Here is a 26,457-nt window from a genome sequence, read left to right on the forward strand (position 1 = left end):
AAAGGCGGTTGTTGACGTTGATTTTCTGTGTTTCGCAACTTCAAGGTGCGAATCCAAGTCTATCTCCCCATTAAAAATTCTTGCCACAGAGAGCAATGGGCCTATAACAGCACAAATATTCAATCACTTCATTCACAATTTGAAATATATATGGCAGCTTTAAAATTTCACATACAACACTGTATACGCACTCAGATTGTTTGGCATGCACTCATACTTCCGGCACAACTCAATTGGTAGTAAATTGCCCATGGTGATAGACCGGAGTTATGCTTGGTTTCAAAGAAAGAAATTCAAATGCGGCTGTGAAAAACCAATAAGTCTGATCATAGATTATGATTGGTCTTTTGTCAAAATCCCAATATATATAAATTTTGATATGCCCTGTACGGATTATGTAGTTCCTTGGGCTATTACATAATTGGTGGTAGTTATAGATGCATCATTTGGTCACAGCTTATTGGCAACAACGTAAAGGGTGAGCTTGGAAATGCACTCGCTGTTCGGTTTTCTAGTTGATTCAATTCTAGCCACCATTGTAGTCTGCCACATTTCTCTATGGCTTTTGCGTTAATGTTTGTGGAATAAAGCTTATTACGCTATTGTTTGAATCAGAATGTTCCTTCAGTCTGACCTGTATAAATGTGTAGAGAGAAACATTTCAGTGGTGATGAGGATGGGATACTGCAACGGCCCTGCATATCACCCATGTTCTGATCCATAGAATTTTGGTGCAAGAGGCACACACACAGAGAGAGAGAGAGACAAATGATTCGAGAAAGAGATTTTGAATTTCTTAACCAAGGTAAATTTATTAACAATTTTAGCATGAGTTATCTAGGTTATGATTAACATTAAAAGACCTCAAAATTCATACCAGTCCCCATGCTAGTCCGATGAAATATCACAGTAAGATGAGGTGGTTGAAGCTTAATGGCAATACACAAACACAAGCTGTGACCTCACTGACTTTGACAGGAGCAAGTGAGGTCTATCAGGATAGACGGACGACTCACCAAGATCCGATCACTTTACCACAAGTGAAGTAGTAATGATTGTTGAAATGAGTGTGTTTTAATCATCAGGACTCCAGGCATTTATACCTGAAAAAAGGAAGTGCAGGATGGCTCAACTCCAGGGACCGACCATCTCGGAAAATGTCTCAAAACATGGTCAATGGAAAAAATAGTAAAACAAAATTGCATAACAGAACAATAACATTAGATTTTGTAGAAACTTTGGCACTGTAAAGTGGCAACAACAACAATAAACAAAATGGCAATGTGATCAAGATCACACATTTTTTAGTCTGGATAATGAAAATATCACAAATTTTAACCAACCTTGCATGGTTATAAAAGGTAAGAAGACAACATTTGACATCTTGTATATAAACAATGACTATATATAGACTAGGACTTTTCCACTGGTGGTCTATGGTAATATTTACAATAAATTTTTTGTCATCTCGGCGGGGCAGGAATAACATAAAAGCAAGTTCTAGTGAGGTAGGCTTAGTTTCCTGAAGCCGTTTCTTCATACATTCCGGATGCCTAGAGAAGAACCTATTTACCTGTGAATATTAAAGAAAATGGGGCTAGTTTGAGTTATGCTTTGATATCTCCTTTAGATGGGAAATGGGATGTTCCGGTCCTTCAGTATTCCAGATGGCGTCTTTTAGTATAATAGGAGAATTCGACCACGTTAAAGAACCCTTTTCAGAGTACGCTGAAAGATTGTTTCAATATTTTGTCGCGAATGCAGTTACAGATGAAGTCTGCGGGCGACCTAAAAAATGCCTCTAACCTGCATGGTGACAATGTGTCTCCAGTGGAAGTGCTGTTTGTGAATCAAAGGCAAGTGAAGCAGCCACGGAATAGTTCCAGAGATCATCACCCGCAGCAAGCCACACAAGGTATTTCCTGTTATGCATGTGTTGTGAGTGGACACAAGACTTCAACTTGAAAGTTTACTAAGAGTATGTGCTATTCATGTGGGAAGACAGACACTTAGCCAGAGTATGCCAGTCAGTAAAAAAAACGGATGTGTGATCGATGCATTGATGTTGGACTTCTTGTCTGATTCTCCACTACCTTGTACAGTGCAAGTTGTGATTCAGGGTTTACCTATGGTAATGGAGGTGGACACGGGAGCACCATTTGGGGTGACGCCTTATTCACTATTCAAGAAGCACCATTGTAACTTTTGAAAGACACTTGTATCAAGCTCAGGTCTTTTACTAAACATAGTTTGAAGATAGTGGGCACAATGGATGCTTTGGTGAAGTATGAATCCAAATGCTTCCAATCCTTGTGGTGGATCAGTGTTCCGTGATCTTGATGGTATGAAATCATCCCATTAAATCTATTTAATCCATCCAATATATACTTATATTTTGTATTTTATGTGTATTTTGTTTTTGCATGCATTTGTGTGTGTTGTGTTGTATGTGTGTGAGTTTAAAATAAAATTTCAAATTTCATAGATTGTTTTGTTCTTTGTCATTATAGAACTTGCATATGATCTAACTTCAAAGTGTATGGTACATGCTGGCTTGACAATTCTTGATGAAACAGAAAAGCTTCCTTTAAAGTAAGTAAACTCAAATTTATATCATCAGCACACACATACACACGTCCCTTGAATTTTGTCAGTTTCTAATAAATCACAGTTCAATTCGTTTCTATTAAGTTCTATAAATATTGAGCAGACAGCATCATAACTTAAACAATTCACAAACATAATAACATGGGAGGGGGATGAGGATGTTACTGTTCTGTTTTTGTTTCACTGTCTTCATTTTTTCACTATGTTGCTGCAGACTAATACTTTCTCAAACCATAATATTGATATTCTGTTCCAAGAAGGTAACTCAAGTAATAAGGATATATGTACTGCAAATCTGGTTACATGTAATCTCATGGACATACAGGAGCACCAGGTGATGGTGCATCTTCTCCCATGTACAGGTAGTCCGCCTGATCTAGTTTGGTAGTTTTGACCTTTATTATAATTTTAAAAAAATCTGGAGCAGTGAGCACTCACACACATAAAAATTATTTTTATTGGAAAATGTTTAGTTCCACCTGTAATTATCACTCTAAAATTTCATATATTTACAGTCACAAGTTTTCAAGTTATGATGATTTTTCGGTTGTCCTTAAACTTTTTTCTACCACCTTAGGAGGCTTTGGTATATGTATCATTCGTATTACAAGATATCATTAGTTCATCAAGTCAAAAGTTTTTCAATTTTTCGCTCTTTTCTCGAGTCACTGTGGTGGTAGAGTGGTCATAGTGATGAACTCCCATTACAAGGATCCGGGTTCAAATCCCACTGGCTCCACAGTGGGGGTCAGCTGATTTTGGTTTTCTGGTTCTTTACCTGCCAAGCCTGAGACAACCACTGATAGATGGCACCTTCATTTCCAACCCAACTCCACTGGCTGAAAATTGCTGTATGGCGATATATGACCAGAGTTGGTGTGTGGCAAAATAGATGTGCACTCAGACTGCTACATGCTTACACTTTGTTCCAGACTCTTTGCTCCATGAAGCTGCGATGGGAGAAATTTTAGCTGTGGGATAAGTCTGTGACAGAGTCCTGGCATTCAGTCACGCTCATCTTACAAAACACTGGTAAACTAAGTTACTAATTATCCAAAGTTTTACTGTATTTGTATTTTATGATTATTTTTTTAACTTTTTTTCAGCAATCTTTGGGCAATTTGCCTGTTTTTGCCATAGAATTTGTATTTACCTTCTAGATTCGTAAAGGTAGGGTTTAGCATAAAAGATGAAATTGGTGACTGTTTTAAAATTAGTTTTTTTCATTGTTGTAATTTTTCTCCAAAACAAACAAGGGGAAAATACTGAAGAAAAATAATGAAATGTTTTGCTGAAAACTATGTTATGCTATGGTACTTAAAGGACACAAATTCTAAATTCAATGGAGCTCATGTTTGATCAGTAAATAAGGGCTTGCTAGTATATAGTAAATAGCTGTGAAATATATCTGCAAAATTTTGTAGGAATATAATGAAAATTCACCATTCTCAAAGCAATATACAGTGTAACTTTGGTTTACAAGCATAATCATCCCATGAACGCGCTTGTAGTTTGAATCACTTGTATATTAAAACAAATTTTTCCTTTGGAAATAATGAACTCAGAAAATTCATTATAAACTGAAAAGCCAAAAAAACTGGTACAGGCATGCGTATGCAAATAAAGAGATATGAAACCAATCAGAGTACGGCGCTGCGGTCGGCAACGCCTATATAACACAACAAGTGTCTGGCGTAGTTGTTAGATCGGTTACTGCTGCTACAACGGCAGGTTATCGAGATTTAAGTGAGTTTGAACGTGGTGTTATAGTCGGCGCACGAGAGATGGGATATAGTATCTCGGAGGTAGCGATGAAATTTGGATTTTCACGTACGACCATTTCACAAGTGTACCGTGAATATCTGCAATCCGGTAAAAAATTAAATCTACTACATCGCTGCGGCCGGAAAAAGATCATGCAAGAACGGGACCAACAATGACTGACAAGAATCATTAAACGTGATAGACGTGCAACCCTTCCGCAAATTGCTGCAGATTTCAATGCTGGGCTATCAACAAGTGTCAGCGTGCGAACCATTCAACGAAACATCATCGATATGGGCTTTCGGAGCCGAAGGCCCACTTGTGTACCCTTGATGATTGCATGACACAAAGCTTTACGCCTCGCCTGGGCCCGACAACACAGACATTGGACTGTTGAGGACTGGAAACACGCTGCCTGGTCTGACGAGTCTCTGTTCCGATTGCTTCGAGCTGATGGACGTGTACGGGTATGGAGACAACCTCATGAATCCATGGACCCTACATGTCAACAGGGGACGGTTCAAGCTGGTGGAGGCTCTGTGATGGTATGGGGCATGATATGGGACCCCTGATACGTCTAGATACGACTCTGGCATCCTGTCTGATCACCTGCACCCATTCATGCCCATTGTGCATTCCAACGGACTTGGACAATTTCAGCAGGACAATGTGACACCCCACACGTCCAGAATTGCTACAAAGTGGCTCCAGGAACACTCTTCTGACTTTAGACACTTCCGCTGGCCACCAAAATCCCCAGACATGAACATTATTGAACATATCTGGGATGCCTTGCGACGTGCTGTTCAGAAGAGATCTCCACCCCCTCTTACTCCTACGGATTTATGGACAGCCCTGCAGGATTCATGGTGTTAATTACCTCCAGCACTACTTCAGACATTAGTCCAGTCCATGCCACATCGTGTTGCGGCACTTCTGCGTGCTTAGGGGGTCCTACACGATATTAGGCAGGTTTACCAGTTTTTTTGGCTCTTTGGTGTACAATTATTCATTCACATAGAAATAATAAATATAATAAATGATACAATAACACCATTAAATAAACAATACAATAATGTTTACGAATTAACGTACTCTAAATGAGGAGAGAGAGTAGAAGACTATTGTGTGTGTGTTTAGTACTGTTGTTTATGTTGCATGCAATGGAGATGCGTCTATTTTTCTGTGCTGATAATCTGTGCTGTGATTCGAGACATGTGATAGCTCTTGAATGAATCCTCATTCACTTCCAGTCCCATGGTCTTCCCAAAGGACACAATCTGTGACAACTGGTGGCTATTGTTCATAAGTAGGGATACGTAAATTTCATATTTATGAAATAGATGCGAAATTCATGAAATAAATGTGAGGAATGCCAAATTTGTGAATTTTTATGAATAAATGCGAAAATTTGATTTTTTAATACTTTTCCGTGAAATATAGGTAATTTCCAGTCTTAAAAGTGAAAATTGGTCATAATTTTGCTCAGTACTTAGGCCTTGCATCCTCATGTGCTTAAAAGCCAATATTCTCCTGCAAAAACTAGATCTCTTTTTTTTTGCATGTGATTGTTTTGCAAAATGTTATGTTGGTTGTTTTGTAAATATGCCTGGTTCATGAAATCTTCCTACAGTTTTGAAAATGCTGTTCTAGCTCATATAGTAATGTGTTCGGTTGGCTTGTGTGTTTTAGTTGTGTAAAATCAGATTCACGCTAGCATAAGAAAATTACGGAACTGTCAGCAATTTGGAATGACCAAATTACCCATTCGCTTAAGCCTTGTATGTAAGCTAATAGTCTTGAAATCTTTTGAGTGCCAAAGTATGGTCATTTTTGAGAATAGACAGAAAAATATTTTGGCAAATGAAAATAGTGAAGTGAAGAAGGGCACAAAATATGATGCTAAAGACAGTAGCAGATAACTAAATTGAACTAATGCTACGAATGAAGTCTATCATCATATGAATATTTTGGGCATCTGAAGCCATAACAACACCTGCATCATCTTTGTACCTAAATTTATTACTGGAAGCCTTTTCAAAAAATATTTTTTTAAAGACCTGACACGGGAGGAGCAAAACGATCATGCTAACGAACAGCAACTTCTAGTGGTTATGCCTTTAGGTCTAGCCTTTAGGTTATGTCATGCAAATTTCAAATGCTAACAGCGTATCCCGAAACATGCATAACTTTGATAACGTAAATGTGTTAGGACCACGCATAAACACACACCATGTTCCTGCATGTACCAATTCGTAGAAGTGTCCCAGAGGAATGTTTACAAGTTGCATGTACGGTTAAGTAATAGTAGTAGTAGACTGCAAAATGAGAAGAAAAAAAATGTTGGTATGCACTTAAAACTTCGAGGGCAGCTATTGATTTAAATTAAAAATGTGCCATAATAAAAAAACAACAGTGATTATACTTAAGAAAAAAAAACTTTTCACTTTTTCACTTTTAGCGAACAAATGCAAAATTTTTGATTTAAACTGTTTTTTGCGAATAAATGTGAAATTTCTGATTTCAAAAATTTTTTTTTTGTGAAATTTACGTATCCCTATTCATAAGATAAACCCTCAAAATCACATTCAATTATACAATCAACCCAATTTTCTTGAAGCAAAATTGAAGGTTCTCTTGGTGACATACATTCCGGGCTTCATTGATGATCTTGAGGCAGTTCAGAATGTAAGGGAATGATTTTTCTCTCTTAGAGTAAGATTTGATCTGTTTGACATGCTGACTGGAGATTACTGGGGAGAAGACTGCTCACAATCCCACAGTATGTGATTATTTTAATTGTGATCACGTGAAACTAAGTTTATGAAGCACTGAATTTTTCCTCTTAATGCAAATTACCACTAGTTTATTGAGTCAGAATTTGTCATAATTTTTGCTCGTCTTGTGAATCACTCATAAACCAAAGTTCCATTGAACTATCTTATAAACAAGTGTTGTCAACTGATTCAAATACTTATATATATTTTTGCTTTTATATATAGCAAATATAATACACCCAGTGGCCAAAAAATTAGAAACACTCTGCTACTCATCACTAATATCGTGTGGGACCTCTTCTGGCTTTGATGACAGCAAATATTCTTCTAGGCAGGGATTCTACAAGTTGCTGGAACCTTTGAGGAAGAATATTAGCCCATGCTAATAAAATTGTAACTCTTAATTCCCTCAAATACAAATACAATGCCACAACAGGCAAAATGCGCTACAAAGTGGCTGAGAAAAAAATGCCCATAATAAAAATGGATGTCATATATTTCAAAAATACAGCAACCCAATTAAAAATTACAAACAATATATATACAGGATGAAATATTATACAATGCTCATAAGAATACTTATGGTTGTCTTATTCTAAGTATGGATAACTTCTCGATTTACCCCAACATGTTTATCATATTTCTTTTTAAACGTGCAAATTGTATTAGAATTTACTACTTCTAGGGGTAAGCTATTCCATTTATTAACAACCCTATTAGAGAAAAATTCCCTGTGACACCAGAACCTCACATTGCTGGTGTCCCCTTGTAAAAGCAGTCGATTGACAGTGTACTAATAATTCATGGCCCATCCTATCCATCCCGCTGAAAATTTTTAACTCTTCCATCATATCTCCCCGATACCTGTGTTCATCCAATGTAAATATATTCAAAAAAATAAAGTCTCTCTACATAACTCAACAAAGTTGGGGTTTTGGACAGGACACGCAGGATAAACTGTCCAAAACTTTCGGAAAATGTCTGAAACTGTCTAAAACCTCCAAGTTCCAAAATGTTATGTGGAAACCTTTTGGATTTTTTGGTTTTTTTTTCATGATACTAACATATTAAAAACAAATACTGGCAGAAAATAAAACTAAATCAAAAATATTTCAAAAAGGTGTCATTTGCTTTTTTTTTTAAAGTAAACTTTCACCAAATTGATGGTTTTAAGTTGGAAATCTGATAGTAAATTAATATCACGTATATAACTGTTTAAATAAACACTGTTTTCATTTTTTTAGTTTGTCATAAATGTTATTTCTACTTCACATCTTATTTGTCATGTATGATTATAAAGCAGGTACTGTATTTAGGACAGTGATTGTCCAAAACCCTGCCGAATCTCTCCAAACACTTTTCTTTAAAAAATATATTATATTGAAGGTACCAAATACGCATAGTCACAGTTAAATAATCATTGCATTATTGTGAAACTCAACGTAAATAATATTTTTTATTAGATAGCAATATAATGATGTGAATATATATCAATGGTGTAGTGTTTATTTGATGCAAATTGTTCTGTTTTGACTTTTCAAACTTTTTTTTTTAAATTTTAAATTGATCTTTTTATTTTACATTCTCCATTTTTAAAAATAATTAGAAATAAAGGAAAATATATCTGAAGAAAATGAGGCCACTATGTAGTACCTACTCATGACTAACAGAACACGGTTTCACAAACACTGATTATGCCTATATGATGATAAAAGACTTCAAGACCCAAAGTTTTTGTTAAATTTAAATTGCTGCTCTTCTTATGAGGATAGGAGCTAATATTTCACCGAACAAATTCAAGCTATCTTTACAATTCTATCACATGGGGGACAGCAATACGAAAAACACTGGAAGAAGGCCAAAGACTGTCTTTAACACATTGTTTTTTTATTTTCGTGTCCCCCAAGTTATGCATCAATTGAAAGAATATTTTAAAATTTTGTTATCTTAGAAATCATTTTGGCACAGATAGGGCAGCTAAATTAGTTATGTGTTATCGAATGTTAAAAGGTGCAGCTGCGCTTGATTATTAGTGCTCGATTATTACGTAAGTTTAACTTCATTCTGTAGTCATATGTATTGTTTTTTTCTGATTTCCATGCAACAACTTTTTATCCCATTCTTCTATCTTTTATGTTTTCATAAATCTAATATCTAACCTCAAGACAGTTCAGTTTCAATTGCTTGATAACCTGATATCAGTCATATAACCCTTTGCACATACTGTTTTGAATTTCAAAATTTTATATTTAATGTAATTTTAATATTATAATATAATTTATATAATATAAAGTTTATTATTTGATTATAGAAGTTACCTCTTCATCAAATTGCAGAGTTTTTCACTTAGTTATAAATATGAGGTTTTAGAGTTTTGGACAGATTAGGACAGTTTTGGACAGGAGGGTTTTGGACAGTACGATTTTATATTTTACCGTACTGTCCAAAATCTTGCCAACCCTGGTAAATATTGTTTATGCCTCTTCATGCCTTAAAAATACAGAAGACAACTGAATGCTATTGGGTATCATCAGAATCACCAAACTTAAAATAGGCCTATGTATCCAACTGCTTTGTAATGCAAACTGTTGTTTCACCTATTTGCACCATAATTTTGAATGATGAATGCTAGTTACTGTCCAAGACCATGAAGAGTAATAAATACAAAATTTTTTTTTTCAACAAACATAAGTTTTTAATGACTACTATACTTATTGAACCCTCAAACTAAGCAAATGAAAAACTAATAAATCAAATTTTCCACATACACCCCATCCCCAAATAATCTTTAAAACGATACAATTTCTGCTTTGGCAGAATCATTAATTGTAATCTCCAACATTTGTAATATTTGGCAATATATCAAGGATTCCCTGCTCAATTAAAATCAATTACATAAATTTTGTTGATAGGATTTATGGTAAAAAGTAGGACGAAACCGAGCAAGTAGGACATTTTACTGAAAAGTAGGACGAGTGGGAGCCCTGCAAATGGTTGCTTGTTGCACACCTCTAGCCAGTTTAATTTCTGACGTCACAGCAAAAAATCATGTCTCTTGATTAAAATTCTTGCACTGAAATGTGTATTCTACTACCTCTTTAATATTTGGCTAACTTTTTGAAACACCCTGCATTGTTTTCAAATAAAAAAAAACATTCAGAAAGTGACAAAAAATTTATAAAATGAAAAATAATTTACACTCTTCGTTTCTCTCTCCAACCCTTTGCATATACTGTTTTGAATTTAAAAATTTTATTATATTTAATGTAATTAATAATATAATTAATAATATAAAGTTTAATCGATTATAGAAGTTACCTCTTTATCAAATTGCAAAGTTTTTCACTTATAGTTATAAATAGGAGGTTTTGGGCAGTTTTGGACAGTACGGTAAAAACCACAGTAAATACCGTGGTTTTTACCGTACTGTCCAAAACCTTGCCAACCCTGAACTCAAGCCCAGTGTGCTAATAAGGACATGGGTAGCTCTTCTCTGCACCCCTTCAACCAAGTCTATGTCCCTCTGTAGGTATTGGTCTCCAAAACCTTATGCCGTTCCAGGACGAACTAAGCCTCAGAAAAGCGGCAGAATGACTTCAGGAGAACACGAAGAGACCTTTTTGAAAATGAGACCAAGCATTCTATTCGCTTTTTTTGACCACCGCTGAACAATGTTCAGAAAACCTAAGCCACTCGTCAATGAGAATTCTCAAATCGGTGACCCTAGTTTCATCCGGGATAGTGGCACCATTCAACTCGTAAGAGAACTGGGTTGTTCAAACCAAAATGAGCGACCATGCACTTGTCAATGCTAAACGTCATACTCCATTCATTTGCCCATGTTGCAATCCTGTTTAAGTGGGGTTTTTTTTTTTGGAACAACACCCTATCGCTTTGATTCCCAACTATCCCCTTTAACTTCACGTCATCAGAGAATTTGCTAACAATCCCATAGATACCCTAATAGAGTTTATCAATAAAAAGTGAAATAAGTATGAGGCCAAGGACACTTCCTTGAGGAACTCCACTTGTGACGCCTGTCCAACCAGAGAATTCCCCGTTCACCATAACTCGTTGCGACCTATCTCTTAACCAGGATTCTATCCAATTCAGCAAGTTGCACCCAATCCTAATCTCATGTAAAGGCTTCAAGAGTTTGCCATGTTAGACCCGATCGAATGCCTTCTGGATATCAAGATAAACAACATGTACATTTTTGCCCTCACCCAAAGCCTTTGTCACGTGATCATAGAAGCAAAGGAGGTTAGTCACACATGACTTTCCCCTTCCTGAACCCATGCTGATTATCCGACAATACATTATTCTCGTCTATCCACTTCACAAACTGCCTTTTGGTAATGATTTCCAAAATTTTCAAGAGGGAGCTTGTCAAACTCACTGGACGATAATTAGACACAGCTTCTGTACTACCCTTCTTAAATATTGGAACAATATTAGCGAGTTTCTAATCCCTTGGGACGATACCCTCAGAAACACTGCTCCTGTATATCTGTTCGACTGGCCCCAACAATTCATTAGCACATTCCCTGAGGACCCTGGGATAAATATCTTCTGGTGCTTTGTTTGCACAAATATTTTTTAGAAGATTTAGGGCCTCCACGTCTTCCACTTGAATATCGTTGAGGGTTTTATTACCCCATTACCACCCGTATATTGAATATCATTATCTCCTTTAAAAACCGACATGAAAAAGTCATTGAAAGCATTACACATGCCTACATTGCTCTCTAACCTAGAAACTCTTATCGACAGGGGGCCAACTGTCTCCTTACATCCATTATTGACATATCTAAAAAATGATTTTGGGTGAGAGCCAATGTTATTTGCCAACACCTAGATTCAACTTCCTTTTTACTACCCTTATCGCTTTCTTCAGCACTCTTCTTTTATCATTAAACAATTATATGTCACCTCGTCCACTTTTACGCTCACTGAATGCTATTTTTTTTTCAAAATAAAGGTTACGCACGCTATCTGTGAACCATAGAGGGTGCGATGTACAAACACGCTTTTTTCGAACAAAGGGTATGACGTGCAAAACAGAGGACAGCTTCTTACCAAATTCTTCCCATTAACTTACCACCCCGACTGATTCCAACTGGTCTCTGAAAATTTTTGCTAACATTCCTCTCAAAACATGAGTTAGTTATCTGAGAACATGGAACCAGTCTTTTGTATCAACCTTACCCAAAGAAAAGTTACAGTGAAAACTGATGACACGATGATCACTGGAAGAAAACTCGTCCCCCAACAAGATTCTCAGAACTAGTAAGAACCAAATCCAAAATAGTGGTACCCCTAGTGGCTTCTGATACATGCTGATACAAAAAATTATCGACCACCAACTTAAGAAAGTCCCTTTCATATTGATCTCCAGCTGAAAGATTCTCCCAATCTATACCCGGGTAATTGAAATCCCCAAGTATTACAACCCTCTTACGCTTACACATGTATGAAATTTCATCATGAAGTTTGGCGATGTAGTTTGGACCCCTATTCGGTGGGTTGCAACAAACCCCAACAATAAGTTTATGATGTCTTTTGTTTTCAAGCTCAACCCATATAGTTTCAATATCACTTCTCTGCACATTACACTCTCTAGCCTTCAAACATGATTTCACTTATATCAGCACTCCACCGCCTTTTCTATCAGATCTATTTCTCAAAAAAAAATCGTATCCTGAGATGGGTCAGAAAGATTCATTCCCATCTTTTGCCCAAGATTCTGTAATAGCTATAAAATCCAGGCCCTCCACAGCTATCATAGTTTCTAAAAAATCTTTCTTATTACCCAAGCTCCTGGCATTAATTAGCACACATTTTAATTTGCCCTGTGATTTAGTGTCAATCAAGAAGCCATCCAAGTCAGAGGTATACAAATACAAATACAACGCCACAACAGGCAAAATGCCCAACGAGGTGGCTGATAAAAAGATGCCCATAAAAATATGGTTGTCATATGTTTCAAAAATACAGCAACCCCATTAAAAATGCAATTAACACAAATTACAAACAATATATACACATGATAAAATATTATACAATGCCCATAAAGAATACTTACGGTTGTCTTATTCTAAGAATGGATAGCTTCTCGATTTACCCCAACATGTTTATCGTATTTCTTTTTAAACATGTCAATTGTGTTACAATTTACTACCTCCGGGGGTAAGCTATTCCATTTATTAACAACCCTATTAGAGAAAAATTCCCTGCGACACCAGTACCTTGCATTGCCCCTCACCAATCGATACTGGTGTCCCCTTGTAAAAGCAGTTGATTGGCGGTGTACTAAAAGTTCATGGTCCATCCTATCCATCCCATTGAAAATTTTGAGCACTTCGATCATATCTCCTCGACACCTGCGTTCATCCAATGTAAACATATTCAAAAAATGAAGTCTCTCTTCATAACTCAAGCCCCTGTGTGCCAATAAGGACACGCATAGCTCTTCTCTGCACCCCTTCAATCAAGTCTATGTCCCTCTGTAGGTATGGTCTCCAAAACCTTACAGCATACTCCAGTCCAGGACGAACTAAGCCTCGAAAAAGCGGAAGAATGACTTTAGGAGAACGCGAAGAGACCTTTTTGAAAATGAGACCAAGCATTCTATTCGCTTTTTTGACAACCGCTGAACAATGTTCAGAAAACCTAAGTCGCTCGTCAATGAGAATTCCCAAATCTGTGACTCTAGTTGCATCCGGGATAGTGACACCATTCAACTCGTTAGAGAACCGTGGGTTGTTCGAACCAAAATGAGCGACCATGCACTTATCTACGCTAAACGTCATGCTCCATTCATTTGCCCATGCTGCAATCTTGTTTAAGTTGGTCTGGAGCAACTCCCTATCGCTTTCATTCCCGATTACCCCCATTAGCTTCACATCATCTGCGAATTTGCTAGTAATTCCATTGATACCCTGATCGAGTTTGTCGATAAAAAGTGAAAAAAGTATGGGGCCAAGGACACTTCCCTGAGGAACTCCACTTGTGACGTCTGTCCAACCAGAGAATTCCCCGTTCACCATAACTCGTTGCGACCTATCTCTTAACCATGATTCTATCCAATTCAGCAAGTTGCCCCCTATTCCAATCTCGTGTAAACACTTCAAGAGTTTGCCATGTTGGACCCGATCAAATGCCTTCTGGAAATCAAGGTAAACAACGTCGACATTTTTGCTCTTACCCAAAGCCTTAGTCACGTAATCATAGAAGCAAAGGAGGTTAGTTACACGTGACTTCCCCTTCCTGAACCCATGCTTGTTATCCGACAATACATTATTCTTGTCTATCCAATTCACAAACTGCCTTTTGATGATAATTTCCAAAATTTTCGAGAGGGAGCTCGTCAAACTCACTGGACGATAATTAGACACCACTTCTTTACTACCCTTCTTAAATATCGGAACAACGTTAGCCAGTTTCCAATCTCTCGGGACGATACTCTCAGCAACACTACTCCTGTATATCTGTGCGACTGGCCCCAACAATTCATTAGCACCTTCCCTGAGAACCCTGGGATAGATATCATCTGGTCCTGGTGCTTTGCTTGCACATACATTTCTTAGAAGATTTAGGACCTCCACGTCTTCTACTTGAATATCGTTGAGGGTTTTATTACCCCATGCAACACCCGTATATCGAATATCATTATCTCCATTAAAAACCGATGCGAAAAAGTCATTGAAAGCACTACACATGCCTACATTGCTCTCTACCTTAGAGCCTCCTATCGCGAGTGGGCCAACTGTCCCCTTACATCCATTATTGACGTATCGAAAAAATGATTTTGGGTCAGAGCCAATGTTATCTGCCAACCTAGATTCAACTTCCTTTTTACTATCCCTTATCGCTTTCTTCAACAGTCTTCTTTTATCAGTAAACAATGATAGGTCACCACGTCCACTTTTATACTCTCTGAATGCTGTTTTCTTTTCAAGATAAAGGTTCCGCACGCTATCCGTGAACCATAGAGGGTGTGATGTACAAACACGCTTTTTTCGAACAAAGGGTATGACGTCGTGCAAAGCAGAGGACAGCTTCATACTAAATTCTTCCCATTGACTTACCACCCCTACTGATTCCAACCGGTCTTTGAAAACTTCCGCTAACCTTCTTCTCAAAACATCAAAGTTAGTTCTCCGAAAACAAGGAACCAGTCTTTTGTTATCAACCTTACCCGAGGAAAAGTTACAGTGAAATCTGACGATACGATGATCACTGGAAGAAAACTCTTCCCCCACCGAAACATGTTCAACTAGATCCTCAGAACTAGTAAGAACTAAATCCAAAATAGCAGTACCCCTAGTGGCTTCTGATACATGCTGATACAAAAAATTTTTGAGCACCAACTTAAGAAAGTCTCTTTCATACTGATTTCCAGATGAAAGGTTCTCCCAATCAATACCTGGGTAATTGAAATCCCTTAGTATGAGAACCCTCTTTCGCTTACACATGTAGGAAATTTCATCATGCATTTTGGCAATGTAGTTTTGATCCCTATTCGGTGGATTGTAACAAACCCCAACAATAAGCTTATGACGTCTTTTGCTCTCAAGTTCAACCCATATGGTTTCAATATCACTTCTCTGCACATTACACTCTCTAGCCTTCAAACAGGATTTGACGTATATCAACACTCCACCCCCTTTCCTATCAGATCTATTTCTCAAAAAAGTATCGTATCCTGAGATGGGTAAGAAAGATTCATTCCCATCTTTTGCCCAAGATTCTGTAATAGCTATAAAATCCAGGCCCTCCACAGCTATCATAGTTTCTAAAAAATCTTTCTTATTACCCAAGCTCCTGGCATTAATTAGCATACATTTTAATTTGCCCTGTGATTTAGTGTCAATCAAGAAGCCATCCAAGTCAGAGGTGGGTAATTTCAAGTCAGTACTGTTGTGATTATCATTAACTAACCCGCATTCCTGACTACGTGGTCTGGGAGTAAAAAACCTGACCTAAGACTATCGTAAACCTCCCAGACCCCTCTCTTATTTAGATGGATCCCATCCGAACAAGCCACCTATCGGTAAATGCAGGAAGCTCCAAGAACGTGACCCCAAGTGAGGAGCAAATGTCCTTCAGGCCTATATTGAATTGGTGGATCCTACTCCTATATCCCCTACTACCCCTTGGCAGCACTGGAATCACTGCCACATCTGAACCCCCCTCCCGAGCGGATAATAGTAAATCCCGGTATTCTGACAGAGACTGACTAATATTCGCTCCTACCTGATTTGTTCCCACCCACAGAATCACCCGCAAGGGCAAGGGTAGGTAATTCCCTGTCAGTACTGTTGTAATTATCATTAACACGCATTCCTGACTATGTGGTCTGGGAGTAAAAAACCTGACTTAAGCCTATCGTAAACCTCCCAGACCCCCCCCCCTCCCTATTTAGATGGATCCCATCCCAACAAAGCCACCTATCCGTAAATGCGGGAAGCTCCAAGAACGTGACCCCAAGTGAGGAGCAAATCTCCTTCAGGCCTAAATTGAATTGGTGGATCCTACTCCTATACCCCTTGGCAGCACTGGAATCACTGCCACATCTGAACCCCACTCCCTAGCGGATAATAGTAAAAATCTCAGTAGTCTAACAGAGACGCACTAATATTCGTTCCTACCTGATTCGTTCCCACCCACAGAATCACCCGCAAGGGCAACTTTCGGCGATGAAAAACATCTCGAACGTTGGTAATCTTCCTCCAGGAAGACAACAGCGCTCGAAAACCCCAAAAATCTCTACGCACTCTGTTCCCAAGTTCCCTCAGATCAGAAGATGGTGTTTCAGGGCTTTTAACAGACCTTTCAACCTCGTCCCACAAATGCTGAATTGGATTGAAATCGGGTATCTAAGGGAACTATATTAAAGCAATTGAAACTCTGAATCATGTTCCCCAAACCAATCTGAGTTAATTAGTTAATTTCTGCCCCATGGAAGGGTGCATTGTCCTGCTGGAAAATAGGCATTATCATCTTTATTTAAAATTATGGCCATAAATGGGTACACGTAATCAGCAACAATATGGAGGTAGGCTCTGGCATTGATGGATGCTTCCAATGAGAATACGGGACAGAGAGTATACCAGGAAAATGCTCCGCAGACCGTTATTCCGCCGCCACCTGCTTGAACAGATGTCATGTGGTATGTAACGTTACCGATTGGGCCCCCACGGAAATCGTCCTTTATTCTATTTGTCTCCGGGATCGACCGGCAGGATTGTGTGTCCGCCGATCGGTCGTCATCTTGTTATGTTTGGTTGCCAGATTCAATATTATAATTTTTACAATATTTCCTTTTCTCTCATGAAATTATGTAAATTAGATACAAGCTAATGCCGCACCTGCAATCTTGTGATTGGTTCTATCGTAGAGCATTATGGGAATGCTGCTATATAAAAACCAGCTAGAGATGTGCTTCACTACGACTTACGACCGATTCTACTACTTCAGACTTGTCTTAATCACTAAGGCGTCACGCCCTGTTGAGGTGTGAGCTAGATCGTCTCTCAAATACAATGAACTAAAATTATAGAAGTGTGGCTTGGCACCTAGCCTGTCTCATCGCTTGACTTCATGTGAGGTTTCAACGTCGTCGTGATCCAGTGGATTATTTAGTGGCCAGACCGGCTACCAGTGGACGTTCGCCTCCAGTTCCATGCGCAGCGGCTGACCTGTGATCTCAACGTGTGTTTGAAGACACCAAATCCGTCTGAAGCTGGTGCCAGGGAGTCTTTGGCTGTGAGGTAGACACCTGGGAGTGTTTATCGGACGATGTGAACTAACACATGAAAACCTGGACATGGTGGTGAGACCGATCCCTTTCATTGTTTCGTTGTAATATTGAGAGAAAGGCCTAACTGTGATAATTGTTGATAAATCGTTACATTAATAGTTTAATATATAATTGAATAAATGTTTATAGTTTAATCAAAATCTTGTCTATTTCATTGTTGTCATCCACTTAGTGGTTACTGGGGGGAAAAAATGTTAAAGAATCCGGGAAGTAACGATCATTGTTACAGTATGCCAGAAATACAAATACAAATACAACGCCACAACAGGCAAATTGCCCAACGAGGTGGCTGACTTAAGAACATCATGGATCCCCGACCCCCTACCTACTACTGCTACACCACACATGCACCCCCCCCCCAACGAATCGGTACATGCGGGAATGTGCGTGTACGTGTAGTGCAACCTGACGTAAAGTTTGTTTCTGTGTAATGCTTGTTATGTGTAGTGCTGTCATCTGCCCCCAGTTTTACTAACTATGAGTGAAGTGTTTTGGTTGAATGATTTATCGTTGTAGGACTGTTGCTCTTGTAACATGACGACCTGGGATTTCTTACAATCCTGTTGTTCAATTAATCTTGTTTAGGCCCCAGGGTTCGTTGGTTACCGGAAACCACCCGAGGCTTCCGCTGACAATCCGGTTCGGGTCAGTTAGTTCGCTTAGTCTGACGGTCCGGAGGTGGGGTCTCCTAGCCGTCGGGCGAGAACGGGGCCAGAGGTCGGGCTACCAACGTCCCATATAAATTCCGCTTTACATCTATGTCAGAGATCCCAATAGCTCGTCTGGTTACCTTCTCTTTCCCTCTGGGGGTTCCCGTGGTTCGTCGGTGGAGGCCACGTCGAGTCGTCATCGTCAAACTCTATTTTAATTGTGTAATATATTAGTGCAATATAATATAAATGTTCAGCAAAGTGTTATATAAAAATGTAATATATTTTACCTCCATGCCGTCGGTGGTTCCTAGGACCATCTCACGGTTTATAATGTCATGAGTTTTTACAATGTGCAATAGGCCTAAAAGTTGTGGATCCTGGCCAGATCTCCAATTTGATATGTTTGGATGCCAGATTTAATATTATAATGTTTACAGTATTTCCTTTTCTCATGAAGTTATGTAAATCAGATACAAGCTAATACCGCACCTTCTATGTTGTGATTGGTTCTTCAGTAAGGCATTGTGGGAATGCTACTATATAAAAGCCAGCTAGAGATGTGCTGACTCCCTCTCTCTACCTACCTACTTCCTCACCTACGACTAACGACCGACTTAATCAGTAAGGCGTCACGCCCTGTCATGGTGTGAGCCAGATCGTCTCATAAGTAACGATGAAGTTACAATAGTAGAAGTGTGCCTTGGCACTTATCTCGTCTCATCGCACGTAAGGTTTCAATGTCGTCGTGATCCAGTGATCGGTTAGTGGCCAGACCGGCCACCCGTGGACTTTCATCTCCAGTTCCATGTGCAGTGGCTGAGCTTTCATCTCAACGTGTGTTTACACCAAAGTCGTCTGAAGCTGGTGACGACGAGTCTTTGGCTGTGTGGCAGACACCTGGGAGTATCTACCGGACGATGTGATAAGACGTGAAAACCTGGACAACGGCGGTGAGATCGATTCATATTTTTGTTTCATTGTGACAGTGAGAGAAAAGACTAACTGTGATAATTGTGATAAAACGTTAATTAATAGTTTAACATATAAAAGGGCCTGTGATAATAGTGATTACGCTGATTAATGGTTTAACAATATAATTGAATAAATGTTATAGTTCTATCTAAACTTTGTCTATTCCATTGTTGTCATCCACTCAATGTTTACTGGGGGAAAAAATATTAAAGAACCGGGAGGTAACGATCAAGAACGTTACACTCTCTGTGGCGAGACTTTTTAACGGGGAGATCGGCTCGCATTTGCGCCTTGAAGTTGGGAACCACAGAAAACCAACTTCAGCCGACCACCACTGTGGGGTTCGAACCCGGATCCTCGCATCACGAGTCCGGCATTATAACCACTCGACCACCAGAAAGCGGGAGAGACATTACAAGAACTGGCCATGGACATCGAAAAACTCTCGCAGCTGGCATATCCCGATTGTCCGCCGGACATCAGGGACAGATTGACCCTACAAGCCCTCGTTGATTTCGTCAAGGTCCCCGACATCCAGCATCCGCTGTGTCTGGGCAAGTACAAAGATGTCAGAAGTGCTCTTGTCTACACTATGAAATTCTAAGCAGTCCATCAAGCTTCGAGGAAAGACAGACGAATGGTCAACGGTGCTGTTGCGGAGGACTCTGCGGCGGACATCATTGGAGAGCTGAAAGATCTTCCGGAGAGTGCCAAGAATGATCGTGGGACCCAGAGAGACAAGTTGTTGGGAAGCTGGAAATGCCACAAAAAAAGGCCACCTACGGAGCACATGCTCAGTCGCAGCTACCGGTGCAGAAGATGCGCCATGCAGAGTGTCACAGCTGCACGGAGGAGACCGCGCACTCCACGTAAGAGGCAAGATTGATGGACTGCTGTGCAGGATGGTCATTGACACCAGAGCCAACGTGAGCATCGTCGGGATGGACCTGGCTCGGAAATTCCATCAACGATTTCTCTACGTACCACCATCGCTGACGCTGCAGACAGTCACAGGACAGAAAATGACTGTGCAAGGAAAATTGAAAGTCTCACTGAGGTTTGCCATGGTCACCTACCACCACACCGTCTTTGGGGCAGACCCTACAAGCCTAATCCATGCATCATTGGAGTGAACTTCTTGAAGAAACACAGATTTTCCTTGGACATGAGGAATGATCAGTGGCACGTGCGAAAGAATGTATCGCCCTACTGGGATGTGGTCGCAACGAGGTACCTCCAAGGAAAGTGATGGACATACCAGAAGCAGAAAAAGAGTGCATCGCCGATGCAGACAAGACCAACGGCAGGACCGGAACTGTTCTCTCATGAGAGTCAGATGGCATGAAAAGAACAATCCAGCCTCGTAAAGAAAGAACGCATGGAAATGCCAACGCCCCGACAAGAGGACTGGGTCCACAGAGTTGTCACCATTTCCTGAAGGCAGACGAGAAGTGCGGACCAGTGAACCCTATAGTGAGACGGATAGCATCTCAAGTGACGATCTTTTTGAGTGACGAGAGCACCAGGAAGGCCCAGTTAGAAGATCCCGACATAAGACCGATCATGGACTTGAAGGAATCCACCGCGAATAAACCAACATGGCAGGACGTTCCCTCTTCCAGTTCGATGACCAAAAGATACTATGGGACTCTCTTGAGATGAGAGATGCCATACTGTACTGCAAATGGGAGTCAGAGGTCAGAAAATGTTCAGATAACAACTCATCCTACCAAGAGCCCGTGTGAAAAAGGTTTTGAAAGAGTTGCACGGAAACCCCACCAGTGGACATTTCAGTATAATCAAGACACTCCAGAAGGTCTGTGAACGATTCTACTGGGACAAGTTCAGGACCGACATGAAAGAGTGGTGCAAGAATTGCAACGTCTGCACAGGACATCCGAGGCTCCCCCGGGACTGCCTTCACCGCCACAAAGTCGAAGCGCCATTGGAAAGAATCACCCCGAACATCCTGCTACTGTTACTGAGGAACACCCACGAGAGCAGCGGAAACTCACCATTGCTCATGAGACAGGACCTTTGCCAGCCAGGTGATCTGATGCTTCGGCGACCGATAGATGCTACTCTTCCACTGGAGGAATACATCCAGGGACTCCAGGGGTGCCTCAAGGACATGCATCAAATCACCAGACCCAGGATCAACATAGGCTCAAAAAAGATGAAGAATGGCTACAATGTGAGGGCCACGTCTCATGACTTAAAAAAAGGGGACCTCGTCTGTCTCTGGAACCCGAAGCGCTGGAAAGGACTGTGCAGGAACTTCAGATGGTGCTAGAACACTTTGACAAATAAGTTTGCATATTCACATGAACTTAAAATAATATTGTAGAACTATAATATTTGTCATCTGGCAGCCCAAAAGATCATAAACATGGCGGTTGATCGGCGGCACATTATCTCGCTGTTCGATCTCAGAATCAATGTAAAGGTAATAAAAATATAAAAATTACTAGAAAAGGACCATTTCCGGCAGGGCCTAAATGGAAATGTTACAATTCTCTTTTTGTAGAGCCCTAAAAAATATCACAATCTTCTACTGGCAACGGCAGTTGATACTGGTTTCTGTTTATCGCAAAGAAGTGCGATTGGCTGAGAACATTCCAGACAGTGGCCCCATTTTCCAGGAACTGCAAGAACTCTCGAGAAATTTTTCTGAGCTTATAAAAAGCGATACTAGAGAGAGAATTGGAGAACAAGAGAGAGAGAGACACTATGAAAAGTCAGTTGTGATTGAACTTTGCGAGAAAGTTGTTCACTCTCTGATTTTTTTTTTTTTTTGAAACAAATCAAATCAATTTATTAATTAATATAAGGTTACTAAAAGTATTACATTTGATTAATGAAAACCACCAAGGAGACACCTAGGTCCCATACTGGTTGTTTCAATGAAGTTAATTTATAAACACTAACAATTGACAATATAAAATATAATTAGTGTTTAGTAATTTTGAAGGAGAAAAAAAAGAAAAAATGAATAAATCAAAATAAACACACACACATATAATACATAAGTTACATATAAAATACAATATAATGATGCAACGGGCAGGGGGTGCATTATTACTTATATTAAAAAAATCGATAAATAAATCAACATGAGTTTATATAATATGATTTGACGACAGCAGAGTTGACAACAAGGGAATTTTAAATGAGAAATTAACCAATTGGAGCGGAAAGTCAATCTGTAGCAAAAAAGGGAGTGCAAATTTGAGGATGAAATCAAAAGTAGTTTTCAATATTGACTATTTGAAATAAGTATTGTTTAAGAAGTTTTTTGAAAATCGAAAATGTGGATGGCTGTAAAAGTTCATTTGGAAGGCTATTGTAAAATTTAGGAATGAGAAAGCTAAAATGTTTTTTGAGAATATTTTTATGAACTAAAGGCAGAGAGTATATGAAATTATGTCTATTGGATGTTCGTGACGAATTCAAAGGTAAAGCGAACTGTTTTTTTCTTGATTATAAGTATGGATCTAAAAAAATATAAATGCCTTAAGGGTAGGATATTTAGGTGTAGAAAAAGTTCATTTGAAGGAGTGATGAAATTTCCCATCAAAATTCTAATAGCTTTTTTTTGTAAGGAAATTAAGGGAGCAATAGTGGTAAGATAATCACTACCCCAGAGTGGCAGACCATAAAGTAAGTGCGATTGGAACATTGAATTATAATACGCCAACAAAAAAGATTTGTTTACATATGGTTTCAGATTGTACAATTTGTAAATAATGAAACAGAGTTTTGCTTTTAAATAATTACAATGCGAGAGCCATTTTAAATTTTGATCAATATGAATACCAAGGTATTTTATGGTGGATATTTGCTCTAGACGTTGACAGTTACATGAATTATTGATAGTACAAATTGGTTCATGCAAAATTATGTCATAGGCAATAGGTGGAATATTTTGTAATGAAAAGTTGATAAATTTACTTTTGGAGACATTGATTAGGAGATCGTTAGCAATGAACCAATTGCGAACTATTATTAGGTCAGTATTTATATTGTTAATAAGTGTTGGGAGGCGATCTTCTGAATAAAGTATTACTGTATCCTCAGCAAATGTGATGATTTTGCCTTTGATATTCAAATTACAGAGATCATTGATAAAAATTATAAATAATAATGGTCCTAAATTAGATCCTTGTGGGACTCCTCTGATTATCTCCATGGCATTACTTAAATAATTATTGCATTTGACTTTTTGAGTTCTGTTAGTAAGATAAGATTTGAGAAGATCGAATGCATTGCCCCTTATTCCATAGGAATACAGTTTTGATAACAATATTTTATGATTTACACTGTCAAATTCTTTTCTTATCTCAAGAAAAATGCCTATTGTATTTCTGAATTGATCAATATTCCTGTAGACGTATTCAGAAAAGTTTAAAAGTGCAGATTCTGTGTTTCTGTTAGGGAGAAAACCATGCTGATTATTAGAAAAGAATTTATTGTTATTTAAAAAAGAATAAATTCTGTCTTTAATTAGTGTTTCAATTCATTTCGAGATAGGCCTGTAGTTGCTAATGTTATTTTGGTCACTGCTTTTAAAAATAGGAATAACAATAGCTGATTTAAGTGATTCAGGAAATTCTCCTCTTTCAATGCAATTATTAATTAGTTTTGCCAGTAGTTGAAACACACATTCAGGAAGACTTTTGAGAATTTTTGTAGTTATACTGTAGTATTGTAACAAGAGGCATTGTCTTTGAGTGATTTTGTTATTCTATGGATTTGAATACTGTCAGTAGGAGCTAGAAAAATGGATTTATCACTGTGAGTAATGAATTGCTCAAAACTATCATCATGTTCATGATTTTGTTGTGAAATATTTATAAAGTTGTAATTAAAAGTATTTGTTAGCAATTGTAAATTACTCTCGCAAGGCAGTATATGATTTTTTTTATCAGTTTCAAGTATTGTGTTTATCAATTACCAATGTTCGGATGGGGTAGCACAGTTTGAAAATTGAGTTGAATAATATTTTTTTTTCATTTCTTTAATTTGATTCTTGAGATAATTTGTAACGTTTTTGTAAGCATTTTGAATTAAGATATCAAATGGGTATTTTTTAGATTTTAAAAAAAGTTTTTGTTTTATCTTAGTCAGATCAACTAATTCTGGGGTAATCCATAGTTTATGTTGCTTTTTAGTTGATTTGAGGGTATACTGTGTGATTGTTAACTATGGTTTCAAGTTTAAAGATCATTTCATCAAAAGCAAATCCTGGACCTTTACTTGTAAAAACAAAATTATAATGTTGTAGATAATCTGAAATACCAGTCAAATCAGTTTTTTTGAAGTGTTTCTTGTCAGTATTATCAGTACTGGGATTAGTCGATAAAAATTTCAGATTACATGAAATTGGATAATGATCTGTTAGGTCTGTAGTTAAAATAGGTGATTAGCTTGTAAATATGTGTAAATTGTTGTTCTGTGAATAAATATGTGTAAATTGTTGTTCTGTGAATAAATATGTGTAATTGTTGTTCTGTGTATAAATATGTGTAAATTGTTGTTCTGTGTATAAATCTGTGTTTGTCCGTCGAACCGCTTCTTGTTTTGCAATCTTGAAGTCTTGTGGAAATTGTCTGGAACAATATCATTAAATTGGACTTTGTTATATCGATGTTAGACTGTATATATAGTGGATCCCACTTATAACCAGGGTTGTAAAAACCTAGGGTTTTTTATAAAAAAAAATCCAGCCCAAGCGGGTTTTTTTTTTAAATATCCGTGTTTTTGGAGGGAAAAACCCGAGTTTTTTTGGCAAAATGGGGAAAATTGAATTTCCTTTTTGCACAAAAATATCAAATTATCCACAAAATATCTAATTTAAACATGTATGTACATTCTTTATGTGTACATCTTACATTATGCCTAAATATATATTTTTAGTGCAAACGGGAATTACCAAATTTTTTCAAGTTTAATTGTGCAGCTCTTTGCCTGCTTTGTAAGAACAAAATGGCCCAGACCACTTACCACGAAGAGGTGGCTGCCTGTTGAGTTCCACCTACACCCTATCCAATTAACCATCCAAAGTTGACCATACTATAAGGGAATAATTGTTCACACACAAACACACCCACTTCTGTGTAATTATATCGGAACCTTGAATTGTATACAGAACTGTAGCAAGAAGATTGTGGTACAATAAATGAATTTGGATAATGAAAATTCTGAGAAATCAGGATGGGGAATGAATTTTTTTTCTCCAAATTTTTCAAACCCCGCAGAAAATGTATTCAAAAGTGTCCTGATCTGTCAAAAATAAAACCTTTAGATATGTAACCAGAATCATAAGGTTTTTTTAATCAAACCCAAACTTATAGGTGCTAAAGTCTCGTGCTTCTCTTTTTTTTTCATTCCTCACTGTTGAAGAATATCACTGCTTCATTAAATTAAATTCTGAAGTATTTTTCAAAGAGCAATAATAATATTAAAAAATGATCTGGTTAAGAGGAGATAATAGTCATTCTGAGAGGATTCATTACTCTGGAAGTGTTTTCCACTTGTCAAAATTAGCCATTTTTGGGAACTTAAAACTACAGAATAACTTGAATTATCATTAAACACAAATGTCAATAACATTATTGTACATTAATATCACTTTATACAAGAAAACTTGCCATGTACAGCAACAGACTTGCAGAATGCCTTCATCTGGCTGATGATTTAAACAGACTAATTTTTGGGGTCAGGCTTATATTATGAGCATCGTGAAAAATCAAGCTAAGGCTTATTTTCTGGTTATGTCTTATTTTTGGAGAAAACCTATACTTTTTATTCTGTTTCACTTGAAGGTGTTTGTTACCAATGTTCAATTCCAGAATCCCAC

The 26,457-nt window shown here is 38.1% G+C and overlaps 1 protein-coding gene across 1 annotated transcript in view; it reads left to right on the top strand.

Annotated features, from left to right (window-relative positions):
* Positions 1-26,457, top strand: part of LOC149074199 (saccharopine dehydrogenase-like oxidoreductase) — a 106,228-nt gene that overhangs the window by 78,570 nt on the left and 1,201 nt on the right. The window contains exon 11 of the mRNA XM_089246875.1: positions 2,511-2,592. Within this exon, the coding sequence (XP_089103001.1) occupies positions 2,511-2,592 (82 nt within the window). The remainder of the gene's footprint in view (positions 1-2,510; positions 2,593-26,457) is intronic.

Source organism: Pholcus phalangioides, unplaced genomic scaffold (assembly GCF_987345545.1).
Source record: "Pholcus phalangioides strain wild (caught in Gottingen) unplaced genomic scaffold, Ppha-v1.0 ptg000017l_1, whole genome shotgun sequence".
Classification (NCBI taxonomy): Eukaryota; Metazoa; Arthropoda; class Arachnida; order Araneae; family Pholcidae; genus Pholcus; species Pholcus phalangioides.